Raw genomic sequence first — 22,939 nt, 5'->3', positions numbered from 1 at the left:
GGGGATGATAGATGCGGGCGAAGGCTTGAGGGAGACGATGCATTATTCGTTAGAGAAGTAGAATAAATATGGGAGTAGAAAAGGATTCTGTAGAGTTCTATCTTGTTTACAGAAGAAAGAAGCATTTGTCAGCAGCGACACTTTGCGATAAAATCAGTCCATTGTTAGTTTACTCCTGTCTATCTATCTGTCTCTCTCTCTCTCTCTCTCTCTCTCTCTCTCTCTCTCTCTCTCTCTGTGTTGAATGTTTGTCTATTCATTCATCTTCACCAAAAGGACGTTCCCCGCAATCTCCCCCACTTCGGCTTCATGTGCGATGTATGCCATAACCCGGATCTCATCCGGACGTCGTTCAGAGGCCGTGGGGAGGTGGGAGGAGGAGAAGAAGAAGGTGCAGCTTAGATAAAGGCCCGTTTTGCTCATTCGAGTGATACCATCTGAGGGAATGTCCTCATTTGCTTGCCATGTCTTCGATCAAACGAGTTCCTCTTGAGAATGACGCCACCGGATGCTATCCGTGTCCTGTCGGATACGATGGAACTGTAGTAAATGGCTGCTCCATGGACGCTACAATTGTCCCGACGGGGCAGAGGAGGAGTCAGGATTGAGATCCCCTAGAAGTGAGTATAAACGTGGTTAATGGGGAAAGAAGACGCAGGATGAGGTCGTTGTCCGTCACCGTCGATAGAGATATATCCACATGTCAGGTTCAACGATTCAAAAAGCGAGGGATCACAAAGTAACATAGTGACTCAAACTATGTAGACAGCACTGAATTGTTAACAATTGGAAGGGATTCAGCAAAGAAAGAAAGAAAAGAAAGAAAGACTATGAATGAACTCGGGACAGTCGGAGTGATGGCGATGCGTTGTCCAGCTCAAGTAGAAGAACAGTCATCCGCATCACAACCTCGTCTTCCACCAATCCGCAACCCATCATCATCGCGATCCTGCGATAGCATCACTTTTACTCCTTTTGTCAAACCATTTATTTGCATTCTTCGATGGAAAAGCAATGGGCTTGCCACTCTTTAGGTGACACAAACAGCGTCATTTCGCCTAGCCCCATTGTTGACAGTTTCACGGCGAGTACGGCATCAAATTAAGGGATCGGCATCAGACGCCCTACCTTGCGATATTCTTCCTCCGAGAACATGCAGAGACCAATGAACGGACAGGTAGGAAGTCCAAATGGTCATCCATCGCCCCGAGTTTTCTACGTCTCGATGGGAAAACATGAACAACTGTGAACTGTCTGCCAGACTGCCCCATAGCCCCCAGTATGTGGCGCTCTCCCATCTGCAAGGCTCTCTCCACCACAGCCTTCTCTTTGTGAGCATACAATGATTCGCCCCTTGGTCCCTCGTCCGACACTAGCACCAGGTCGGATTGGCCGCCAACAACTGCCCTAGGTTCCCCCCCCCCTGGCGCAGGAGTCGCAGGCTCGCAGCCATGCAGCATGCGATTGCCACAGCCAGGCGTCATCACGTTTCGGTGCCTGTTGACATGTTCAGCGCATTCACCACTCGTTCTCCTGCCAGCGCTTTGTGTCTGGCTGCGAGGGTTTTTAGCATTCCTGCATGGGAGCGATTCGTTGCCTATTACCGCCCAATCCAACGAGTGGGTGCGCTGATAGGGCCGCCATGATGGAACACGCTGCCCAACCAGCTCCTCGGCTGGATTTATATACTTCTCCCTCCTGACGCTGGTCGTCAAGACTCTTCTCTCTTTGCTCTCCCATAGACAAGGCCGACAAAAGTGTTTCTGTACCATTAATCTTGTATACCACGATCAAGGACTTTTTACGTCCCAGCATCTTCCACTTGCGGCGTTACTGATCCCTTTGTTCACTTGCATTTACAGTCCAATTGCCCCATCTACCCTTCTGTACTTCCCTCAGCCTTGCCAACGCGTTACCGACTCCGAGTGAGTTCGACATTGTTCTTCGGCTGCCATACCATGCAAACCGCCGTCAAGGAAGGAGACCTAATCAACCGTGCCATCACCACAGGATAACTTTTATTTGCTTCACTGTTTGGTCTTTCAACATCATTTGAGATCACATTGTGCTTCATCTCAAGTCTACCACACGACTATCGTGGCCCAGGATGCCTTTCTTCGGACGCAAACGGTCCCAATGGCCACCATCTCCCGTGGTGGAAAGCGAAACCGAGTCACTCTCTCGGGAACTCCACGGACTATCCATGTTGGGAGAAAACCCCGGAGTCGAAGGTGTCTGTGCCCGAGGAACCATTGACCAGTACCCGGTGATCCAGGATGTGCCTTTCTCCCAAGCCTCTAATGCCGATGAAAATGGTCGGGATGACGCTGGCCGCCGGGACAGTTCCTCAGAGGATAGCCCAGGACCGGCGACGCCGCCCCCGGTTTTCCCTCAGGATCCTGTGCTCCATGTCGTGGATGACTCTCTTGATGAACTGTCTAAAAGGCCTATTGCGCCGAATCCCTTGCCGGTCAAGGAGAGGGTATCCAGAGCCCCGTCGTATAGAAAGCAGCAACAGCCTGCAGACCAAAGTCGTCAGAGATCGTCATCTCGCCATCCGGCCCCCAGCGTTCAGATTGTGAATGGGTCGAAGAGCTACCATCGAACAGGTCTGAGTCGAGTCACTTCCCAAGACGCCACCCGGAAACCATCGGCGCGGCGTGCCCAAGCCCCTGTCGCAACGCCAGATGCGACCACCGCCCCTGTCCTTCCTCGACGCTCTGGTAGCGTAAGAGATGGACGTCCTACCGAACGTTTGGAGACTCAAACTCAAAGATCCGTTTCAACGACCGGCTATGTCTCTGGTTCGGCCACGACGAATGCGCATCCATTGCGCGAGAAGAAACCGGTTTCGCAGGCAAATCCGAAACCTACTGGAGGACCATCGAACATGTCAGATCTGGCTGAAAGGTTGGAGGAAAAACTGAGACACCGACAGAAGCTTCGAGAGTCGGGTGCCTATTTGCAAGGCGAGACGCTTCCTTCCACCCAGCATTCAGGGAACGATCGGCCCATTGAGCCTCCCGTGATTCATCAGAGCACCATTCCACCGAGGTCGACTGCTTGGTCAACTTCTCAATCTCGCTCTAGAGCTTCATCATCCGCGTCAAAGCCAATCCCTCGTGGCCTTGTTCCGGAGAACAATCCATTCTCTGCTTCATTCTCCGCAGCGACAACTGATACCACCTCGGCTACATCAGCTCAGCCGGCGGCCAAACGGACAGTATCATTTTTAGACGACGGACAACAACCACTCCAGCGATCCAGATCCGGTAGACGGACAAGTCCCTCCAAAGAAGCTGTGCGCCAATCCTCTCCCGAAGGTCCCAGTCCCTGTCTTCTACCTTGTCCCAGGTCTGTTTCTATGACAGGCCATCAAGACTGGTCCACAATCAAGGGGATGACCCACCTGGACATCTGCCCGTCGTGCGTGAACCAGATGCGCAACTCCAGATTCCGCGATTTGTTCATCGCGGCTGCGCCCAAACCGCGCGGTCTGGAAGTCCGTTGCTCGTTCAGTGAACCTTGGACGCGACTGGCCTGGATGCAGACGATCAAGAAGCAGTACGAGACTCTCGACATACTCGACCAGGTCACTCGTCCACCTCCCGGAAGCAAGCCTTGTTCCGGACGCACCATCAGCGAACAATACTGGTACCGGATCATCGACCCTGAGACGGGCATGTACCTCCCAAAATTCAACGTTTGCTCCGCCTGTGTGCGTAACCTGCGGATCCTGATGCCGCAGCATCGCGAGACGTTCAAGAGAAGCACTGCATTACAAGAACGGGCGTGTGATTTAGTGTCGGACAGTCCACGGTTCATCCAATACATCGACCAGCTAGACATTGCAGCGAACCGCGCCGAGCTGGACCAATCAGCTCGGCCCAACGTGACCGACTTTCTGGCTTACGCGCGCCGCAAAGTCGTGCTTCGAGACTGTCGCCGGGACCGCCTGATCCTCAGCATGTGGTACTACATGCCGCAGCTGCCCGAGTTCACGGTGTGTGAGGACTGCTACGACGACGTGGTATGGCCGCTGGTCAAATCGAAGAAGCCCATTGCACGAAGCTTCTCCACCATGATGCGGCTGGTGCCAGGCGATGGACAATCCCGGTGCCGGGAAGCCAGTTGCCAGCTATATTCGCCTCGCATCCGGGCGAAATTCACCGACGCCGTGCAGCGGAACGACTTGACTTATCTCAAGCTAGTGGCGCTGAAACGATACGACGAGGAGCAGCACTTCCGCGAACAGCGGGAGAGGCTGCTTGAGGATGAGCGAAAGGGTTATGACTGTGATGCTGAGCTGCGGAGGACGTTGCTGGAGTGGAAGCGCTGGGAGTGACATTTATCGGGGCTTTGGCAGTCGCTGGCGACCGCCGATTCTCCCACATATTTCTTCTGTCCAGATAGAAGGGTAATATCACGGGTCATCTATAGAGTGTATCAACAATATCATTCACATAAAAAGAAAAAGCACCAAAACGCCGCTAAGAATATGTATGTAACTCACGAACCCATTCCCTGACCCTCCCTCAACAACTCCGTAAGCGTAACAACCCGATACCCCCTCCGCTTCAGCTCCGGCAACACCTTCCTCAGCATCGGCAGCGTCCACTCTCTCCGATCATGGCAGATAATGATACTCCCCGGACGGACCATCCCCAGAACATGCGCGGCGTTGACCCTCCAATACGGAATCTGCGGGTCATGCGGATACACACTCCCCAAGACAAGCCGATACCCCAAGGCACGCACCAACTCCCTCATGCTCGCGCTGAAAAACCCGGACCCGGGCCGAAAATATCTCTCCCCTGCCGCAGCTCCCACCCCGGGTTCCCGCTCAGGCACGCCCGCCGCCTCGTACGCAGCGCGGATACGCGCCTGCACAGCCGCCAGCTGGCCGGCTAGCACCTCGTCGCTGAGCGCGCGCGACGGCTCATCGTGCATCGCGTGGTTGGCGAGCTCGTTGCGCGCGCGCACGAGGTCCGCGAGCACGGCTTCGCGGCCGGGGACCTGCGCGCCGATGACGAAGAAGGTCGCGTGCGCGCCGTGGGTGTGCAGCTCGTGCAGGATGTCTGCGGTGTACTGGGAGGGGGCGTCGTCGATGGTCAAGGCGACGAGTTTCTTGGTCGTGGGGACGTGGAAGAGGACGTCGGGCCAGCGGTGCTGGAGGTAGCGGATGAGGAGGCTTGGCGGTTTGTAGATGCAGTAGAAGGGGGTGAGGAGGAGGGCGGTTAGGAGGAAGGGGAGGAGCATGATGGCGAGGCGTTTGAGTTTTCGGCGGCGCCGCCAGCATCGGTAGAGCATTTGGTTTTGGTTCTTCTTTTGAGCTTGGGCGTTGGAATTGACAAGTTGAGGTGGGTGTTCTCTTGTTCTTGTTCTTCGGGAGTTGGAGAGAGAGTGTTGGAGTTGCGGGGAGCTGTGAGACGGAAGTCGCACGCACGAGTCTCCGTGTCTCAGTCTGTATACAATTGAAAGAAAACATATCATAGACTGCTCATAAGGAGTTGGTATTATTTAGCTTGGATTTTTATGATTTGCCCAACGACTGGTTACATCGACAGATTGACTCAAACCCAGAGGAAAGCGTACGCATAGATCGCGGTTCTTATCCATTGCTTGTTACTCTATATACACACCCCAAAGTCCCAAACTCCAATACTAAAGGCCGTGACCACCGGCATAAAAGAAATTCATCATCGCAATCAGGTATATATTGCACCGCTGCCCATATGCAAAGATCATCCCACCAGACCAACCACCTCTCCAGGCCATTTCTTGCCCCAGACAATAGCCCTAGGTGGCACTCGCCCTCCTATCGGAGCCAGAACGCGGATTTTGCCCTTCTCACTGTCCACGTCAGCCACGTACAAGAAGCCCATGATACTAGCATCACGGATCTCAGACGAAGGAGCGCTCGGAGCAGCGTGTGTGATTGCAAGGAGGGAATTGGCGAGGACCGTTGGCGCCGGCCGTGGGACTTTCTTCAGAGGCACAGCCGAGTTGGCTGCGGATGTCGCATCCTCGCCCGATGAGCCGGCCAATCCGGGCATAGAAGGGGTGAATGAGCTATCTTCTGCCTGCTGGGGTTCGGCGCGCTCCGCCTCATTGCTTCCGCCAGGGATGAATGTGTCGCCCGTTCCGAGTTGCGATGGATCGTATTCGTCCTCGTCCTCATCAGGTAATGAAATTGTGTAGTTATACACAGCTAAAGAGTCAAAGTCGAGCTGCTGCGCATGTGGGGACAAGGTAACATTGGTGGTGGAAGATGCAGAGGCCGAAAGAGCAGCAGACGCAGTGGAGGGTATGGGATTGCCAAAGAAGTACGTCCGGATCTGTGACTCGCGCACTGCCTTCATGAAAGCTGCGTCTCGGTCTACGCAGCCACCGGATTTCGAGAGCTTCACGACAGTTATGCGCTCATCTGATGCTGCGGCGGAAGCACTGGCTGTGGGTTTGTTGTCGTAGCTTCTCATCATGGTGCTGTAGAGACGTTCCGATCCGATGACAAGGATTGTGTTGACTGTTTTCCAATTAGTATCCTGGATAAAAGCATGTAGAAGCTAGAAGAAGTCATACTTGCAAACTCCGTCACGATATGGTTGATAACCTCAAGACTGCCAGCCTTGCCCTGACTAAGTATCCCAGGCGTATCAACAATGATCCCTGTCTCCCTGGTATCTTCGTCCTCTGCCATCCTCCCCGTTACCGACAGCGCCAGCCGCGATACAATAGGCCGATAGACGGAAGCCCCAGCCTCAAGCGGGTTCTGCAGCGGATAGAAGTAAACCAACGGCAACTTCACAGGAATCGCACTCGGCCCCGACATGGGGCTACTGCCCCATCCCTCCTCCACATTCATCATCGTCCGGAACGCCGTCGCAGTCAACGACCCGGGCACGCTGAGCATGCCCTCCGCAGGATCCAGATTGACTACAATCGGCTGGCGCCCAACCTTCGTCGCATACGCCGTCAGGATCTTCGCCAGACTTGTCTTGCCCGCATTCTCCGGACCCAGGATCAAGACCCGCGGGCCATCCTTCCCCGTCGCCTTGGCCTCCTGGCGCATCGCCTCCAGCGCAAAATGCACATTCGCATATTCCACCATCGGCGTCTCCTCCGCCGTGTATTCGCTTTGGCAGCCTCCAGCGCCGTACCCGCGCACAGCGCCCCCGTTCATCCCCGCCGAGCCCAGTCCATCGATCGTCGATATCGTATCGCCCGCGCCGACTTCCAGGGTGCAGCCATGCCAGGTGTAGATCGCCGCTTTCGTGCCGGAGAAGGCGTAGGTTTGCGAGGCGGCAAGCTCTGTGCCGAAGAGCTCTGCGGTGCCGGACAGGAGCTATTTCAGCAACGTTCTGAGTTAGCCATGTTCCGTAAACTCAGTTATTTGAGTGTCGCATGCCACAAAGTCAGAGGATCGGCGGTAGCATGGATTTTCTCGGGCAAGCAATCGCATGATTCCTAGCATGAGTTATAGAAAACAATACACTACTCACCTTGACCCGAATCGCTGTTCCAAATGCCACCTCAAATCTCCATTCGGAGCCCTTGGACAGCGAGATTTGCGTTGGCGGTGCGGAGACAAACTCCCTCTCCGCTGAAGTCTGCGAGAGCTCTAAGCCTGGAAGCGACATTGCATCGCAGGTACGAGGGGAGTAGTAGTGTGAGGCTTCGATAATGTACAATTAGAGAGTAAGCGATAGGTCGATTAGGAAATCTCCTGGCTTTTCTCAATCATATATGGAGAAGAAAGATGACTAGGGGTTGAAGCTCAAGCTCTAGAAAGCTTCATGATTGCAGTGACGGTGTTTAGATTGTTTGCAGCGATGCTCAACTCCGCTTGGACTGAGGGACTGGACAGCTTCTGAGCAAAGACCTATGAGAATAAATTCAATATTCAATCTACCTAGATACGAGCAATGTGGCTACAGTTTTTTGAATTGGAAGTGCCCATCTGTGAAGCCACAGAGGAGAGTTCCTGGTTCTTCTTGATGGCGATCAGGCTATTAGACCAGGACCAAGACAGAACTCATTTACCATGCATGTCGCACTCACAGGAGAACAGCCAGATATTCGAAATGCTATCAAGACTAAGGACTCGAATCATACTGCGTTGCTTCGTGTCTACTAACCAATATTGAACACCAAGGGGACGGGATCAGGGCAGAGACAGGGCGCCATGAAATAACTACTCAAACCATTCACAAAAGGAAAAGAACAGGAGACCATCAATTGCAAGGTAGGAATAAGAGCTGTAAACAGCTTCTCTTTCAGTCTGTGGATCCAAACACCATTGGCAAGGGAGAACTGCGCATCCTCGCACGACCTATGGACAGGAACGTTTCCCGAGGCATCAAAACGGGCACATTATTAAGAAGCCGATAAAATATCAATACAATACATCAAGAATCACCGGGATGAGAGATAGAAATTGCCACGCGGTAAAGTGCATTGAGGGAAAAAGGTCACGCCCAAAGCGCGGACTCCATGAAGGCCAACAAGAATTCTTCTAAGGGCAAGGAAATGGAGAGGGTGAAGGGAATGGAAGTGGTAAAAGGGACCGAAAGCCTCTCCCCTGCTCAGGCCAAATCTTGGAGACAGGTCCTTTTACCACGCCAGAGTGTCGGGCAGGATGGGGGAGAAAGGGTGGAAGTTGAATGGTGTTGAGGTAAGTTTCGAGACAATTGCACTCGATACAATTTGTTCCATACGCGTAGTCATACTCTGTGCCTGTCCCTCAGGGACTCGACGAAAATCGAAGATAATCTTTAGAAGAAATAGGGAATCGAGGCCCTACAAAATATCGTTAGTGAGCGATCCTGAAGAACGAGGGGAATGCCACCAAGACAGTATAGGAGACTTACGCAAGCGCAAAGACAGCGGTAACACCAACCAGCGCGCGGTTTCGGACACGCTCGCGCTTCAACTTCTCTTCCAATACCTTTGCGCGCTTGGCACGCAGAGCCGAGGCGGCTTTGGTCTCCTCATCCTCCTCGTCTTCGCTGAGCATGTCGGTCTTGCGCTTCGTAGCCGCCTTGAGTGTCGACAACTCGGCCTGCTCGCCTTCCGTAGCCTGGACTTTGATGACTTCTTCTACCATTTCCTTGGCCTTTGCGATCATCTGTTCGGTCTCTTCCGCGGAAGGGGCCTCGGGAAGGCTGATGGGCAGCTCGACGGAGATAGTGGTCTGAGTGGTTCTGACGTCGTCTGTCGCGTCGGCAATGGTTTCGATGTCGACCTTGACCTTCTCCTCTTCAACTTCTTCCTCCGGCTGTTCCAAAATGGGGGGCTGCACTCTCTTTGACATGCCCGATTTTCTTGGTCGAGTCGTCTCCTCTGCAATCGAAACCACCTTTTCTTCTTCAACGTATTCTTCCACGCTGGGCTCAATGGTTCCGTTGGCCGATCCGGTATCGACATTAGAGGCGGTCATCTCCAGAGCGGTCTGCAGGCTTGCGCTGGCGGCACTGGCCTCCTCGATGCTCGCTTCCTTGGCTGCGCGAGTCTTTCTAGGCTTGCGTGGGGACAGAACTCTCTTGCTAGGCGATGCCGATCGCCCCCTCCGAGTGTGCGGCGTGGGAGGGGGAAGTTGAGTGAGCGCGTCAATGGCTGGAAGTTCGAATTTAGGCGGAGGTGTGATCTGCTTTTTGGGAGTCTGAGGGATCTCGGTAGGGTCAAGCAGAGCCCGAACCCAGTTGTACATCTGGTATTCCTTGGCCAGCTCGAGAGCTACACTGGGTTAGTCCAATATCGCCAATGGAGACCAGGACCCGACCAAACTCACCTAGTGTGGGACTGATCCAGATGTTGCCGGCAATCTCGTCCTCGCTTGTTTCATCCCGACTCTTGAGATATTCTCTCTCTGCCTTCTCTTCCTCCAGTTTGGCCCATGGGAAGGCAATCTTGAACATTCCGGTGGCGCTAACATATCCATCCTTGCTCCGTCGCTGGTCGAAGCACAGGAGATCAGTCACAGCGATCATGAAAAACGGCGGGCCATGTCTTAACTCACCATAAGGAAGTAAGTATCGGAATGCTGGGTGGTATGCCATGGGAAAATCTCCGATCCTTTTAGGTCCTCTGGCAGCTTCGCGCGCAAATGGGCATACTCAAAGGGGCCCAGGTTCTCAGGCTTTGTCGCGTTGGAAGTTCCAATCTGTGTGGGCTTGACGGCGAGATTCGTTTTCCCTAAACGACGAAGCGCCAGAAGATCCTCATCTATCATCACCCGGAAGACACGGATTAGCTCTACGCGTTGCATCTGTCGCACAGCGGCCCATCACTCGGAGATTCGAAAAAAAATTCAGGGATTCTCAATGCGATCAAACGATTGATGCTCGGACTTACAAGAGGGGGATTGATCCGGCAGGATGAACGGGTTGTGTTTCTTTGGCAATGAGCGCACCATGGTGTATGATGAATCCAAATCCAGAACCTAGTCACTGTAAAAAGGTGATTGACGCTCTTATTGATGGCGTTGATAGATTATCGCTTGCGCGCAGACTTAAATTTGCGAGATGCGACGCCAAAGCGGCGGCCACGTTGCAGGCGCGTCTTCTGTCGCTCTCGACGTCCACACTTGATGAGGAGATAGACGTCACCACAAAGGGGATTATGCGCAGAGTGACAAGCACCGCAAAGTTTTCTTTTTTCCCCTTTCTTCGCTTTGTGATTCGAGTTCGGGCGGATAATAAACTCGCGGTACACAGATAGATCGGGCCGCGACAAAGCAGAAGATAATCGAATCGCGGTCAAAAATACGCAGGTTGATAAAAGATAAAGTCGTCAAGGGGGGAGGGAAAATCATAATAATAAGAGAGCAGCAGCAAATGGGGTGGGCGTTTTGCTGGGCTCACGGTCTTTACACAGGCCATACGGTATTGTTCAATTCAACAGTATCGAGTCACTCTTGGCAACCCGCTGATGAGCCAATGATCGTTGATTAAGAGTTACATAAGCTACCGGAGAAAGACTAGCGTCTTACACCAAAATCATCCCCCGGTATTCGATAACAGAATGTGACAGGTCTTGGTTTGTGGTGTGGTACTGATGCCTCGATGCCTCGATGCCTTGATGCCTTGATGCCTCACAAAGAGCCGTGACGTTGATCGGCTTCTTGTCTTGGAGTTTGGACACTAACTAGTAGATAACTACCTAGAGAGTAGTTAGTTCGACTCCATCGCTACAGCACAAGTGCTGTTTCCATGGTTCCCAGTGATATCCCTTATGCGTCATGGTGATTCCCAGTTCCATTCGACTAGGCAATTCATACTAAAGTTGTCTGAGTGCAAGCCATTGGCACCGTTGGTGTTGAACACTGAAGGCTGATTGATCGATCGCCTCTATCAGATTGAAATTCTGGCTGGATAGATCATCTCGATATGCCGATGAATGAATGTGTTACAATCTCAGCAGACTCAACCGTCTTGTTCCAGAAAAAAAAAAAAAAAAAAAAAAAGGCTCGAGTTACTCAGAGCCTCAGATACTACTACTGCTGGATTCATTAGACTAGAGTCTGAACATCAGTCCCACACCAGGATACACCATGATACACCGCTTCACTCACTGCGTACCATTTCAGGTCTTGACTACGGACGATCGTCAAGACTCTGGATGACAATGCAGCGTACAGGTGCCAGCTGAAGCACACTGGAATGTCGAACGGTGCTGCTGTGAGAGCCGTTGCGCAGTGCAATCGAACATGCTGCTAGGTCTAGCCATGCTATATATACTCCGTACACACTTCCACAAAGGAGCCAAGATCACTGAGACTGTGGCCTTAATCTGCGGGAGGAACCCCACTATGCCTGTGTCTTGACTCTTGAGTCTGCATCCGCTTGCAAGTCGCCCGTCTCACTACGACCATTGATATATATCCAGGGTTGATTTGACCTTGTTCATAATATGATAGCACACGATACATACATGACATAGGATAGGGAGCATCATCCCGATGCTGCCAGCTCAAACCTATCACAATAATGATAGTACCATGAGCGAAGTTCTTATAGCTGTTTCTACCAATTCTAGGCCTCATCTTCACCGCCCTTCCCATCTATCTGTTTCCCCCCCCCCCCCCACCAGGACGTCTCAGACTAAAAGAAGCGATCCCCGCCAGTCCTTTTTGACTATGGCTCTGGTTGGGACTCTCGAAATACGATAAGTCTCCTACTTCTAGTACATAGCCTCCTCCTCCTCCTCCTCCTGATCATACCCTGAATTCTCTCTATATAATTTTTATCTTATTCCGAGCGTTGTTGTCTGTGTATACAGCCTGAGCCTTATCTCATCTGAACGTATATATACAACACCCCACTCGCTCCCCTCTACGAGTGCCACAATCCTTGGTTCAGGTACCCCGCCGAAAGGAGTTCCCAGCAAAACAAAACAATAAAGGAGAATACACAATGGTTGAGCACGACGAAGATCTCGTTGCCTCGAAAACCGAGGGCTTCAAGGTCGGAGAAAAGAAGACAATTGAAGAATATACAAAGCTAGGTACGTCTGCCGCCCCCACCGTTTGCCAGCCGCCCTGCTCTCGTGGGGCTAAGTCCCCTTGTCTACCAACCCCCTAATCGCAATGACTCAACTCTTCTGTCACTAACGATAATCGTGGGAGGTAGACCAGAATGACGAATCGCTGAACCGCTGGAAGGCTTCACTGGGTCTCAACACTGGCAGCCCGATCGGCGACCCCAACGACCCCAGGAAATGCATCATCAAGTCCCTTGCCCTGGAGGTTGAGGGCCGTCCCGACGTGGTCATCGAGCTGTCTTCTCCCGGTTCTCTCGAGAAGCTCAAGGATAAGCCCTTCACAATCAAGGAGGGCTCTACATTCCGCATCAAGGCCCAGTTCCAGGTTCACCACGAGGTGCTGAGCGGCCTCAAGTATCTGCAGGTGGTGAAGCGCAAGGGTATCCGCGTCAGCAGGGATGAGGAGATGCTGGTGAGTTGTCCGCTTCAAGACCGTTTTGCCCGGTCAACTGTGACACTTCGGGTTGCTAACCTCCGGCTGCAGGGAAGTTATGCTCCCAACACCACGGACAAGCCCGTCTACGAGAAGCGATGTAAGTCCGCCGCAGCTGTTGCCGTGCGTATCGGCCCATACTGACAATCCTCCCAGTCCAACCTGAAGAGGCGCCCTCCGGCATGATCGCCCGGGGCCACTACAATGCCGTCTCCAAGTTCCTCGACGATGACGACCACACCCATCTCCAGTTTGAATGGTCGTTCGACATCGCGAAGGATTGGTAGACTCTTTTCTTGGCAGTTGGCGTATCGCATTTACTTTTGAATATACCACGATCAGCATATCTTAAAATTTACACGTGTTGGACGAATCTCCTTAGTCGAAAGCATGTGGACAGAAGTAGACAGTTTGCTCCCAGGCTTCAATCTCTTGAATACTTGCAATGGGAAATGAAATATAATATGCCCTTGCATATGTTTACTACATTCGTTGGTGGTATAAGTCTCGTCACTACACCACCTTGTTGCATCACATCAATGCCGTCTATACGTGCTCGTTCGGATATCAAACTCCAAAGACTCGAAATGGGCCACAGCGCAGACAAGTAAATGCAATAGAGATAGAAAGAAAAGAAAGAAACAAAAGAAGGGTATCACAAGAAGTAATCAATTACAGGGTTCTGGCCGTCCTTGCTCTGCTGTGCTTGCTGCTCTCCACGGTGGATATCATTCTCCGGAGCCGCATCGAAGATGTTGAAATATCGCTCGCCTGTGTCACTCACCTCGAGGACGCTGGCGAGGTTTCCGCATCGATAGCAATAGTTGGGCGCGCTCCACACCGTACTCAGCCGGTCATCATAGAGAACCTGATATCCTTCTTGGCATAGCTGATGCGCGCGCAAGATATGGGACATGCTGTTGACCTCGAGGAACTTCCGAACAACCTGCGCACCAAACGTGTAACCTGCTCCGCGCGGAGATAGCGAGAACTCGTCGCGTTCGGTATCCGGATCGGACCAGACCAGGTCAGCCATGGGCCCCTCATGGGGAATCTCGCGGAATCGATCGATGATCTTGATCTGGTCTATCGAGTGTATGGAGGGGGAGAGGCCGCCGTGCACGCAGAAGATCTGATCGTTGATGACCACGCTCAAGGTGAGAAAGTCAAACATGTCGGTGAAGTAGTGCCACACGTTGGCGTTGCCGTACTTTCGCGCGCATTCGGTGTAGAATCCGTAGGACTGGGTCACGCCGCGGGATTCGTGGTTGCCGCGGATGAGGTGCACGCGGTGGGGGTATCGGAGTTTCAAACACACGAGAAGCGAGATGGTTTCAACGCTGAACAGACCACGATCCACATAGTCTCCTGCAACACAGAGAAACAGTCAGTACAGGACACCTGAGTCCCAAGAAGAGAGCGTGAGAACTAACCTAGAAACAAGTAATTTGTGTTTGGACAGAACCCCCCAATCTTGAAGATCTCAAGCATGTCAAAGAATTGCCCATGGATATCTCCAACAACGGTCACTGGAGCTGCAATGTGCACCACATTGCTCTCCTTCATCAATAACTCCTTGGCCTTGGCGCATATTGCTTCGATAACGGAGTCGGCCAATAATTCTTTCCTATAGAGTCGCTCAATGCACTCGTCCAGGTCGATGCTAGCTATCGCGCAATAAGTATCTGCTGGTGGGGTAACAGCCATGCATGGTGAAACTTACCCGGTAGGCCTGGCATTGCGGCAAAATCGAATCTAGCCCAGTCACTGGTGATAGCTCTTTATATGAATGGTCGTACAAGAAATCGACGATGACAGAGAGAGGCGGAGATAGAGACGTGAACACGTGCCCAAAGTATAAAATAAGGGACGGGTTGGCCAGGCCAGTGGCGGATATAAGGCAAAAGAAGATGGGGCACTATGAGTGTGGACTCGAGAAGGGATATGTCTGAAGTGTTCCTGCAACAGCTCGCATCATGGCCAGCAGACCAGAAGAGGATGAGCGGGCACTGACTGTATCCGCGTAACGGCAAGGCTCGGTGGTGAAGGGCGAGAAAGCTTGGGACGATCGCTTTTTGCCTGAGCACCTGTTTTACTATTTCAGTTCTCGTTGAATCAAGTCTAGCTCCTTACCGAGAACATCTGGCCAGCCATGTACCTTTCTTAATCACGAAGCACTGCTTGTTGGTAATCAGATCACGGATTCATGGGGCATTCTGCCCAGTGATACCGCCTGCTCTATTTAATTTTCTTCGCGGCCCCAGACTTGCTCAAAAAAGCTTAGTTCTCCACGTGAGCCCCATGTGCCTGGCAGCTACTTCGTGATCAGTTTATCCTCAAGTACAGTGGCAGTTGCGTCTTGCTTTGTTCACTTCGAGCCCATACGGGAAATTCCAAGCCATTCTTGATTGGATGGATGATATATTCCAACATCATCATAATATGTACGGCGTATCACACCAAATCTATATCTAAATCGTAATAAAATCTGCATCCAACTCCTCCAAGATCAAGCGTAACTCTAGTAAGAGCCACGCACTAGACACCGCGTGATGCCGGTGGCCGGAAATTATCCTGCGTTAGAAGCTGCCTGGCTTCCTCCTGGTCTTCCTCATCGGTCTCTTCTTCCTCTTCTTCCTCATCAGTTTCTTCCTCCGATTCTCCTTCCTCGGAGTCCGTTTCCTCTTCTTCAGAGCCCGTTACCTCTTCTTCAGAGTCCGTTTCCTCTTCGCTCTCAGACTCCTCCTCTTCAAGCCATTGGTCAAGACTTTTGTTCTTAACCGTTGAAGGGGCTATTCCCGCGGGACCATGTTGCTGCCGCTTCATAGCTGCAATGTTACTCTCATGCTCCCTCAGGGCTTGATCTAGCCGCTCGCCTGCCGTCATAGACGCTCTCTCTGTAGGTTCGGGCTTTATATCCGATTCTCGTAAGCTAGGATCAGGCTCTTGTCCAGATTCGACCCAATCTGGAAGGTCATGATATCCTTGCAGACCAAACGGACCAGCATCCGGCCCGATGATAAGCGTGGAAGAGCCAATGAGCAGATTCTTTCGCGTTTCCGATGGGCTAGGAGCATGAGGAACAGGCTTAGGCGCTAATAACAGTAGATTTGCAAGCTCAGTGGAAGAAGGGTTGGCCAGAAGAGCTTTGTAAAGCCGAGCACGGTCACGGAGATCATAGGACGTGTCGTATCTAGCGAGCAGGAGGATATACCGCCAAAGAAGGGCGATTTGATCCTCTTGCGGCTCCTCTGCTTGCTGCTCTTCGTTCTTCGTCTCAACTTCAGGTTCATTGTGCTCTGCAGCATCATCGGCCCACTCGTTGCCAGGCTGCTGTTCGGGTTTGGACTCTGACTCCGGGGTTGATTCAGCTTCAGCTTCCTGCTTGGGAGGGTTTTGTAATAGGTGGTGCAAGTACACCTTAGCGCCAAGTAGGATAATCTGCTGCTTCACAACTTCCGGTTCATCGGCAAATTTTTGTACCAGAATTCGCAGAACATCCGGTGCAAAATTTCTTTCCGGTTCCACACCAGCGAATTCTCCAACAAGCCATACAATGGTTGCCTTGGCTTCGGAGCTATTGGTCGACCCTAGATTTCTCACAAGTTGGATGACGGTTCGTTCATGAGAAGCTGGGTCCTGCTGAATCAGGTGTCTGATTACCGTCAAGGATTCCGATACCAAGACATCGTCTTGGCTCGTAATGTGACGAAGAAGAACATTCAGACAATAGTCCGCAGTGCTGGGTTCGCCTTGTGCGCAACGCCCGAGTGCACGAACACTTTCCCGCACTAGTTCGGCGTCCGCGCCTTGCGAGAAATGCTCTAAGTCGTTGATGATCACACCTTTGAGATGCATTCCACAATGCGGAAAAAGGATTGTGAGGATTTCGAGCTTCAAGCGCCATATGTGAGATGGATCTGATGCATGAACCAAGAAATGCGAGGTATACTTGGTGAAAAACTGAGGGTGCTGCAACGCGACGACAACAATATTGTAGAGCGCGATCTGCTGCATATCCTGTGGGCTTCGAAGAAGAGCAATCAAGGGGCCAACCACAGCAGCAAGATAGTCGGGTGGAGCAAGATATAGAAAGCAACGAACCACGCCAACGATCACGGCAGCGTTGCGATTGTGCAAGAGTAACTTGCAAGCCCGCAGCAAAAGCTCCAAATCGGGATCTATTACCGGAACCTCGTATTCCTCCCCGTCGCCTTCGCCGTCATCATTCTTTTCGTCATCGTAGAACCCCTTGGACACTGCCCTCTTCAGTTTTTGTGTCCTTCTAGGGAAGCATTTTCGGGCATATTCTGTCAGAAGGCGTAGAGTCGCTAGCTGACCCCATTCGTCCATGTCCACAAGCTTTTTTACCAAGCTTCGATAGTGCTTATGAATTAGATCAATCCTGTCCGGGCAGACCTCCAAGAATGCTGAAACCGCGGGACCTGCAACGAAATACTGAGCATCACCGAGCAGGGTTGATAGATATCCAATCAGCTGGGGTAGTGTATTCGGATCGAGGCGGTAGCATTTCGGAATGGCCAATGCGGCAGCTTTACGAACATGAGGGCTCATATCTCCACAACCTCTTTTGATCGCAAGAGAGACAATCTGACTAATGACCGGCACTCGAATTCCAGACATTGTTCGTAACGCCATCACACGGACTTGAGGATTCTGATCCGTAAGCGACTTCTGGATCGTATTGATTGACAAGAGAGCGAGGTCTGGCTCTGCCTCCGCATGATGGACCAGGTATATGTAGACCAATTTCTTCACTTCGAGGTTTGTCGATGCGACGTTCTTTACAACGGCGGAGAAGAATGGAAGGGAAGGCTCAGATGAGTAGATCAACTGTAACATCCAACAAAGGGTTCGCAGTCAGAACAAGATCCATATTCAAATGTTATCGTCGCCAAGTCGTACTCACCGAAATCACCTTCCGCATGCCATCCAAGACCTCGCGGTCATTGCGACTTTCCAGTAGCTTCTTGATCTGCGCTGCACTATGATTCCGAGATACGAGGCCTGTACTTGACCCTCGCGTGAGAGCAGCGGACTGAGCAGCTTCCAAAGTGAGCTCTCGAGCTGTTCCCGAGCATCCACGGTCAGTGATTGAAGGCGGGGAATGACAACGGCGAGCACGCTACCAGTTTCCAGCATGGATGAGATCCTAGAGATCGTCTCCATTGCGCAGTTCGTTAATTCCGCTGGCCCTCACGGGCACACGCGGGAAAGTATGGTTAGAAAATAAATCCCCGAAGCTTGAGAGTGAGGACGAGGGGAGGGAGTTGGGGTTCGGTGGAGCTGCGGGTGACTTTGAGGTTCAGGCGGCAGATGATGCAAGCGAGACTACTGAGTTGCTCCGCTATGGATTCCTCCCGTTATGATGTTCCTGTTGTAAAAATCAATCGTCGTCAACAGAGCTTCAGAGGGTATGCTGTTTGTACATAACGTCAATATTGCAGGTTTATCATCTCGATAATCATCAAGGTATGACCAGCCATTACTCAAAGCTCTCCTAGCATCGCGATGGGGACCAATCGCCGCATTTATCTTCGCGACTCTGTGCCAGATTTCCTACAACACCTTCTCACAGTCAATGCTACTACAATTCTGCTGGTAGTTTGTTCCGCGAGAGATACGTTCTTAGAGCAAATCTATGAGGCTATATGGAACAATGCTCAAGAGACAAGCAAAAAGCACCAGCTCCTGACCAAATCTCTCGGGTTGCTCTCCAGCTCAAGCAGAGTCCAGCTAGTTTTCTGTCCGACGCTGGAGCATCTTCGGGCTTGTCTTTCGGTGTTACCGAATTTTGTGAAAGAAACACCGACCAATGAGAATCAGAAGAGCCAAAGACCTCTGCTGGCTGTGCTCAATATCCTTGCCTTGCATCTTTCTACATCGGAGTTCTCTGCCCAAGGACTCTCCCGAACGCTTGCGGCCGCGGTGGAAGTCTCTTCACGTGGAGGATTTGACTTGTTACTTTGCGAAGGGCGTCATGCTCCGGATGACGATGGAAGGGAGCGTGGCGAGGCGCTGTGGTATGTGGATGTACCACTACTCAATACCTCAGCTCGAACGAATGGTGAGGTTATCCCAAAAGGACGAAGTGTTCCTATAAAACGGATCGCAGAACGATGGTTCAAATTCGACGAAAACAGCCATACAGTCCCAGAAACTCTTCAAGTCTAGGCATCTGAGAGGCATAATGCTCATATTAACGAGCCGACAGAACTCCAAATAGAACAAACATGGACATTGATCCCACAATATAAACCCCAATCAACCGGGTATCCTAGAAGCAAGCCTGAACTCCTATTCCTTGAAAATCATCAATCACACTCATAGACACTTTTCCATCTCCGTGATATACAACTTAATATGCGATTCCAACTTCAAGTACTGATCGTGGGCACTTTGGATCTCGTTTTCGATATTCTCCTTGAGATCGACCATCTTGACAACTATTAGCATTGTTGAATTCAAAGAAAGCCGATGTACCGTATATGAGTCTCACCTTCTTCTCCGTTTGCTCAATCCTGATTCGTCTCCTCTCCATATCACGCTGCTTTTCTGCCCGCTCCTCGCGGAGCTGTTTCTGGACGTTCCGAAGCTCATCCATCCGCGCTTGGGCAACCTCTGCTTTCTCATGGGCATTTTTCCGCAGAGCTTCAATTCTCTCATTCCACCGCGTCAGCTGCCGTTGAAGTAACTTCTCAGTCTGCTCAACCTCTCTGACGTTATTTCCCCTTTCGGAAATTGCTTCCTTGTTCCTCGATGCTCGGGATTCTTCCTCTTCCTCCTTCTGTAATTCGACAGATATATCCTCAAGAAGCTTGATACAAGCTTGTACATCGTTTCCGACTACAGTGAATGTATCCGATGAGGTCTGCAGAGCTCGGGCTCTCTTCTCCATAGCGTCAATCTGAGCTTTCTCTCGTAGTAGACTTTCTGAAAGTTCGGTCAAGGCGGATTGAAGTGAAACCGGACTTTGCATCGCGTATGGTCGGAGCTTCTCGACTTCTTGTCGTGTGCGCACACTCTTCTCGGTCTTCTCTTCCAACTGTGCCTGTCGTCGAGCCTTATCCGCCTTGACTCGCTCGAGGGTTTCGGCAACTCGTTCCTGATTTCTTCGCAATTCCAACAGCCGCGCTTTTAACTCGTCGTTCCGTCTAACCTTCTCCTTGACCTGGGCTTCGTTCGCTTTCAGGCTCCTTCGCATCTCCTCCAGTCGTTGTTCCATCTCTTGGTTCTCCGCATATAGAGTGTCAATGCGCGCCTTCGTCTTCTCAGTTTTATTAAAATGCTCGTCGATGACCGGCGTCTGAGACTCGCGGAATCTGACAAAGTTGATGAGATAGGATAATACTCTGACCAGTCGATCATGCGTGGGCTTCGTTAGGTCCGTGAAGGTGAAATCATTGACGCCGCACTATTCAATGAGAGCACATTCACGTCAGCACAGCTCAAACAATAAAGGACTTCTAATGTCTGGTCGACCTACCTCCGACATTAATCTTCGTAGACTGATGAAGAATCCCATGAGATTACGTGTTTCCAGTGGTACAATATCGGGATAATCGCCGCTGAGATCCTCTGCAGCTGCGCGCATCGCAGGCTCTACAGTCTCTCTGGTTGTGTTCATCAGAAGCTCCGCAAACCATTCGAACACCATCTGAATCTGCTGTGGATTGGGCTTGATCAAATCGGCAGCTGTGAACGGTATTCCAATGTCATTGATACATCCTGCGATTTCCTTATCTGGCTGTTTAGACTGTCAGTAATCTGGCAAATCACCTATAAGCTAGACAGGAGTCGGTTGCTCTGACCAAGCGCATCAAGGCATCATTCTCATCTTCCTTCTTGCGACCCCGGTTCTGATGTTGCTGGGTGCTGTGGAACTGTTGACTCATTCGGTGATTATAGGCCATATTGACGTCTGGAATTTCCCTAACGTGCGACTTCTACGAAGCCAAAATATGATGAAGAGCGAATGGATGGTGGATGCGAATAGCTTTCTTATCGTCCTTTAAATGTTGTGATGATTGTTTACCGCAGGGCCCTCGCATGGCAACCAGAAGCGGACTAGTCTTTTCGTGAGGGGCATGCCGTGCAAACAGTACAAACATTCACTCCGCGTTTCTTTTCGATGACTCTTTGCAGCTCGGCGATGATTATTATTGACTGGGATACAGCCTTCTGCCAAAAGACGCACACAAGTCGAAAACAGCAGCTTTTGTTTTCATACAGTGCCGCTTGATCAGCTGCTATCATAGAACCATGGCGACCTCCACATCGTCCCCGTCAAACCCTTCAAAACCGTTCGAGTAAGCCTCCCGCACAAGATCTAAGCTATTTCAGTAATTGACTCGGAAGACAGCATTGTCGCAACATACAATGAACTCCTACGCTCCGATCCGGACTTGACAATGCCTATTGCCGCTATCGAGGCTCTAGTCCTTCTTCTCACTCACTCGCCATCGTCAACAATATCCGAGACCCTCGACCTTTTGGAAAAGTCCACCGCACACCTGAAGAAGTCGATCCCAAATCCTATCGGCCTATCAGCCGGCACAGATCTTTTCCAGAGATATCTGATTACAACTTTACAAAGACCCGGGCAGTTGGGGCCAGCTGGAGACTTCAATGCGATCAGAGCGCATTTGCTCTCAAATGGTCGGCTGTTTATCAGACGGGCTAAGGAGAGTCGCGACAAGATTGCTGCGTTTGGTCGAGGTTTTATCAGAGACCGATGCACAGTTCTTACAAATGGTGGATCGAGAGTCGTTGCTTCGCTGCTACAGAAGGCCGCGGATGAGAAGGGCGGGCCCTCAGCCGTCCGTTTCCGCGTGATCTATGTGCTCTCATCGGCCAACGGCAACGTTGAGAGCTCCCGTGCCGAACCGGAGGGCATGGAGACAGTGCGTGCCCTTCGTGCAAAGGGTGTTCCCGTAGCGACGATCTCCGAGTCGGCTGTTGCATATTCTCTTGGAAAGGCGGACATGGTTATTGTAGGCGCTGAGGGTGTGGTTGAGAATGGAGGCATCGTGTCGCGCATGGGAACCTACCAGATTGGTCTCCTTGCCAAGGCAATGGGCAAGCCATTTTACGTGGTTGCTGAGAGCCACAAGTTCGTTCGGTCGTACCCCCTTGGACAGTACGATCTTCCCATCGAGCAGCGTGTTATCGACTTCAAGACAGAGGAGGATATCGCAGACGAAGCCAAGCAGCAACCAGTGGAGTCCCCAAGCACATCAGAGCTGGAGGGAGTCTCCAGCTTGAAGACGGGAGGCCGCTCCGATGTGGTGGACTTTACACCACCTCATCTGATTTCCGCGTTGATCACGGATAGCGGCGTGCTAACGCCAAGTGCAGTCAGTGAAGAGCTCATCAAGATCTGGTTCTGAGTTCTATTATATCCGTTGGTAAGAAAGTGGATTTTAGAGGCGCGAGGCGTTCATCTGGCTGGAATGAAAAGTATTGCAGCGTTCATCTCATCGATAGAACTTGTTTGATTGAGTCACAGTATCTCCGGGCGAGTTGTCTTGTAGCGACTTCAATGCAGACTCTACAGCAGTATTGTGACCGATTTTGGACGATCCAGTATTTGCAACTACATATTCGAGGAAAATATGTCAAGAAAGATACCTATGTGCAAGGTTTCAAGATTCACAATAGTAATGGTAAAAGCCCGTATCTCATAGATCTCACGCCATGATCTCAGCCTGGGTCATCGACGCCATTTCATTGGTCATTCGTTCAGAGCTCTCATTCAGCCCAGAAACAATCATTTTTGCAGCCCATAACGCCAATTTCGCAAGCCAGGTATCATCAAAACATATTCTTTTTCATCAAGGGGCGTCGAGTCATTTCATCGCATCAGTTCAGCCGATGCATAGCTCCATCATTCCATCCGTAATTCCATAATGCCAGGTGAAACGAGCGCGGTTTATTTCAAGACCA

At 51.4% G+C, this 22,939-nt stretch overlaps 9 protein-coding genes across 9 annotated transcripts, besides 7 other annotated features; 3 read left to right on the top strand and 6 right to left on the bottom strand.

Moving 5' to 3' along the window:
- Positions 1-175: 175 nt before the first annotated feature.
- Positions 176-237: a microsatellite.
- Positions 192-237: a microsatellite.
- A 565-nt stretch (positions 238-802) lies between these two features.
- Positions 803-828: a microsatellite.
- Positions 829-2,107: 1,279 nt separating this feature from the next.
- ACLA_014500 (uncharacterized protein) lies at positions 2,108-4,345 on the top strand (the record flags this gene model as incomplete). Its single annotated transcript, XM_001274438.1, has 1 exon — positions 2,108-4,345. The coding sequence occupies one exon, from the start codon at positions 2,108-2,110 to the stop codon at positions 4,343-4,345; it is 2,238 nt and encodes a 745-aa protein (XP_001274439.1).
- A 164-nt stretch (positions 4,346-4,509) lies between these two features.
- Positions 4,510-5,259, bottom strand: ACLA_014490 (chitin deacetylase CDA4; the record flags this gene model as incomplete). The annotated part of the gene is made up of 1 exon (XM_001274437.1): positions 4,510-5,259. One exon carries the CDS (start codon positions 5,257-5,259, stop codon positions 4,510-4,512), a length of 750 nt encoding a protein of 249 aa, XP_001274438.1.
- A 485-nt stretch (positions 5,260-5,744) lies between these two features.
- On the bottom strand, positions 5,745-7,640 carry ACLA_014480 (cleavage polyadenylation factor subunit CLP1; the record flags this gene model as incomplete). Its single annotated transcript, XM_001274436.1, has 3 exons — positions 5,745-6,526; positions 6,583-7,345; positions 7,503-7,640. 3 exons carry the CDS (start codon positions 7,638-7,640, stop codon positions 5,745-5,747), a joined length of 1,683 nt encoding a protein of 560 aa, XP_001274437.1.
- Positions 7,641-8,774: 1,134 nt separating this feature from the next.
- ACLA_014470 (KilA-N domain-containing protein) lies at positions 8,775-10,414 on the bottom strand (the record flags this gene model as incomplete). Its single annotated transcript, XM_001274435.1, has 5 exons — positions 8,775-8,799; positions 8,871-9,735; positions 9,791-9,953; positions 10,019-10,224; positions 10,354-10,414. The coding sequence occupies 5 exons, from the start codon at positions 10,412-10,414 to the stop codon at positions 8,775-8,777; spliced, it is 1,320 nt and encodes a 439-aa protein (XP_001274436.1).
- A 640-nt stretch (positions 10,415-11,054) lies between these two features.
- Positions 11,055-11,093: a microsatellite.
- Positions 11,094-11,441: 348 nt separating this feature from the next.
- Positions 11,442-11,464: a microsatellite.
- Positions 11,465-12,191: 727 nt separating this feature from the next.
- Positions 12,192-12,212: a microsatellite.
- A 201-nt stretch (positions 12,213-12,413) lies between these two features.
- Positions 12,414-13,260, top strand: ACLA_014460 (rho GDP-dissociation inhibitor; the record flags this gene model as incomplete). The annotated part of the gene is made up of 4 exons (XM_001274434.1): positions 12,414-12,504; positions 12,630-12,952; positions 13,025-13,073; positions 13,130-13,260. The coding sequence occupies 4 exons, from the start codon at positions 12,414-12,416 to the stop codon at positions 13,258-13,260; spliced, it is 594 nt and encodes a 197-aa protein (XP_001274435.1).
- A 368-nt stretch (positions 13,261-13,628) lies between these two features.
- ACLA_014450 (serine/threonine-protein phosphatase) lies at positions 13,629-14,680 on the bottom strand (the record flags this gene model as incomplete). The annotated part of the gene is made up of 2 exons (XM_001274433.1): positions 13,629-14,341; positions 14,407-14,680. 2 exons carry the CDS (start codon positions 14,678-14,680, stop codon positions 13,629-13,631), a joined length of 987 nt encoding a protein of 328 aa, XP_001274434.1.
- An 831-nt stretch (positions 14,681-15,511) lies between these two features.
- On the bottom strand, positions 15,512-18,163 carry ACLA_014440 (AP-3 complex subunit beta; the record flags this gene model as incomplete). The annotated part of the gene is given in 3 exon segments (XM_001274432.1): positions 15,512-17,827; positions 17,904-17,979; positions 17,997-18,163. The coding sequence occupies 3 exon segments, from the start codon at positions 18,161-18,163 to the stop codon at positions 15,512-15,514; spliced, it is 2,559 nt and encodes an 852-aa protein (XP_001274433.1).
- Positions 15,646-15,703: a microsatellite.
- Positions 18,164-19,318: 1,155 nt separating the features above from the next.
- nuf2 (kinetochore-associated Ndc80 complex subunit NUF2) lies at positions 19,319-20,907 on the bottom strand (the record flags this gene model as incomplete). Its single annotated transcript, XM_001274431.1, has 4 exons — positions 19,319-19,432; positions 19,494-20,408; positions 20,481-20,741; positions 20,806-20,907. 4 exons carry the CDS (start codon positions 20,905-20,907, stop codon positions 19,319-19,321), a joined length of 1,392 nt encoding a protein of 463 aa, XP_001274432.1.
- A 349-nt stretch (positions 20,908-21,256) lies between these two features.
- On the top strand, positions 21,257-22,383 carry ACLA_014420 (translation initiation factor eIF2B subunit alpha; the record flags this gene model as incomplete). Its single annotated transcript, XM_001274430.1, has 2 exons — positions 21,257-21,303; positions 21,357-22,383. The coding sequence occupies 2 exons, from the start codon at positions 21,257-21,259 to the stop codon at positions 22,381-22,383; spliced, it is 1,074 nt and encodes a 357-aa protein (XP_001274431.1).
- Between the last annotated feature and the right edge of the window lie 556 nt (positions 22,384-22,939).

This window comes from Aspergillus clavatus, genomic scaffold, assembly GCF_000002715.2.
Source record: "Aspergillus clavatus NRRL 1 1099423829795 genomic scaffold, whole genome shotgun sequence".
Lineage (NCBI taxonomy): Eukaryota > Fungi > Ascomycota > Eurotiomycetes > Eurotiales > Aspergillaceae > Aspergillus > Aspergillus clavatus.
This window is presented reverse-complemented; position numbering and strand designations above follow the sequence as displayed.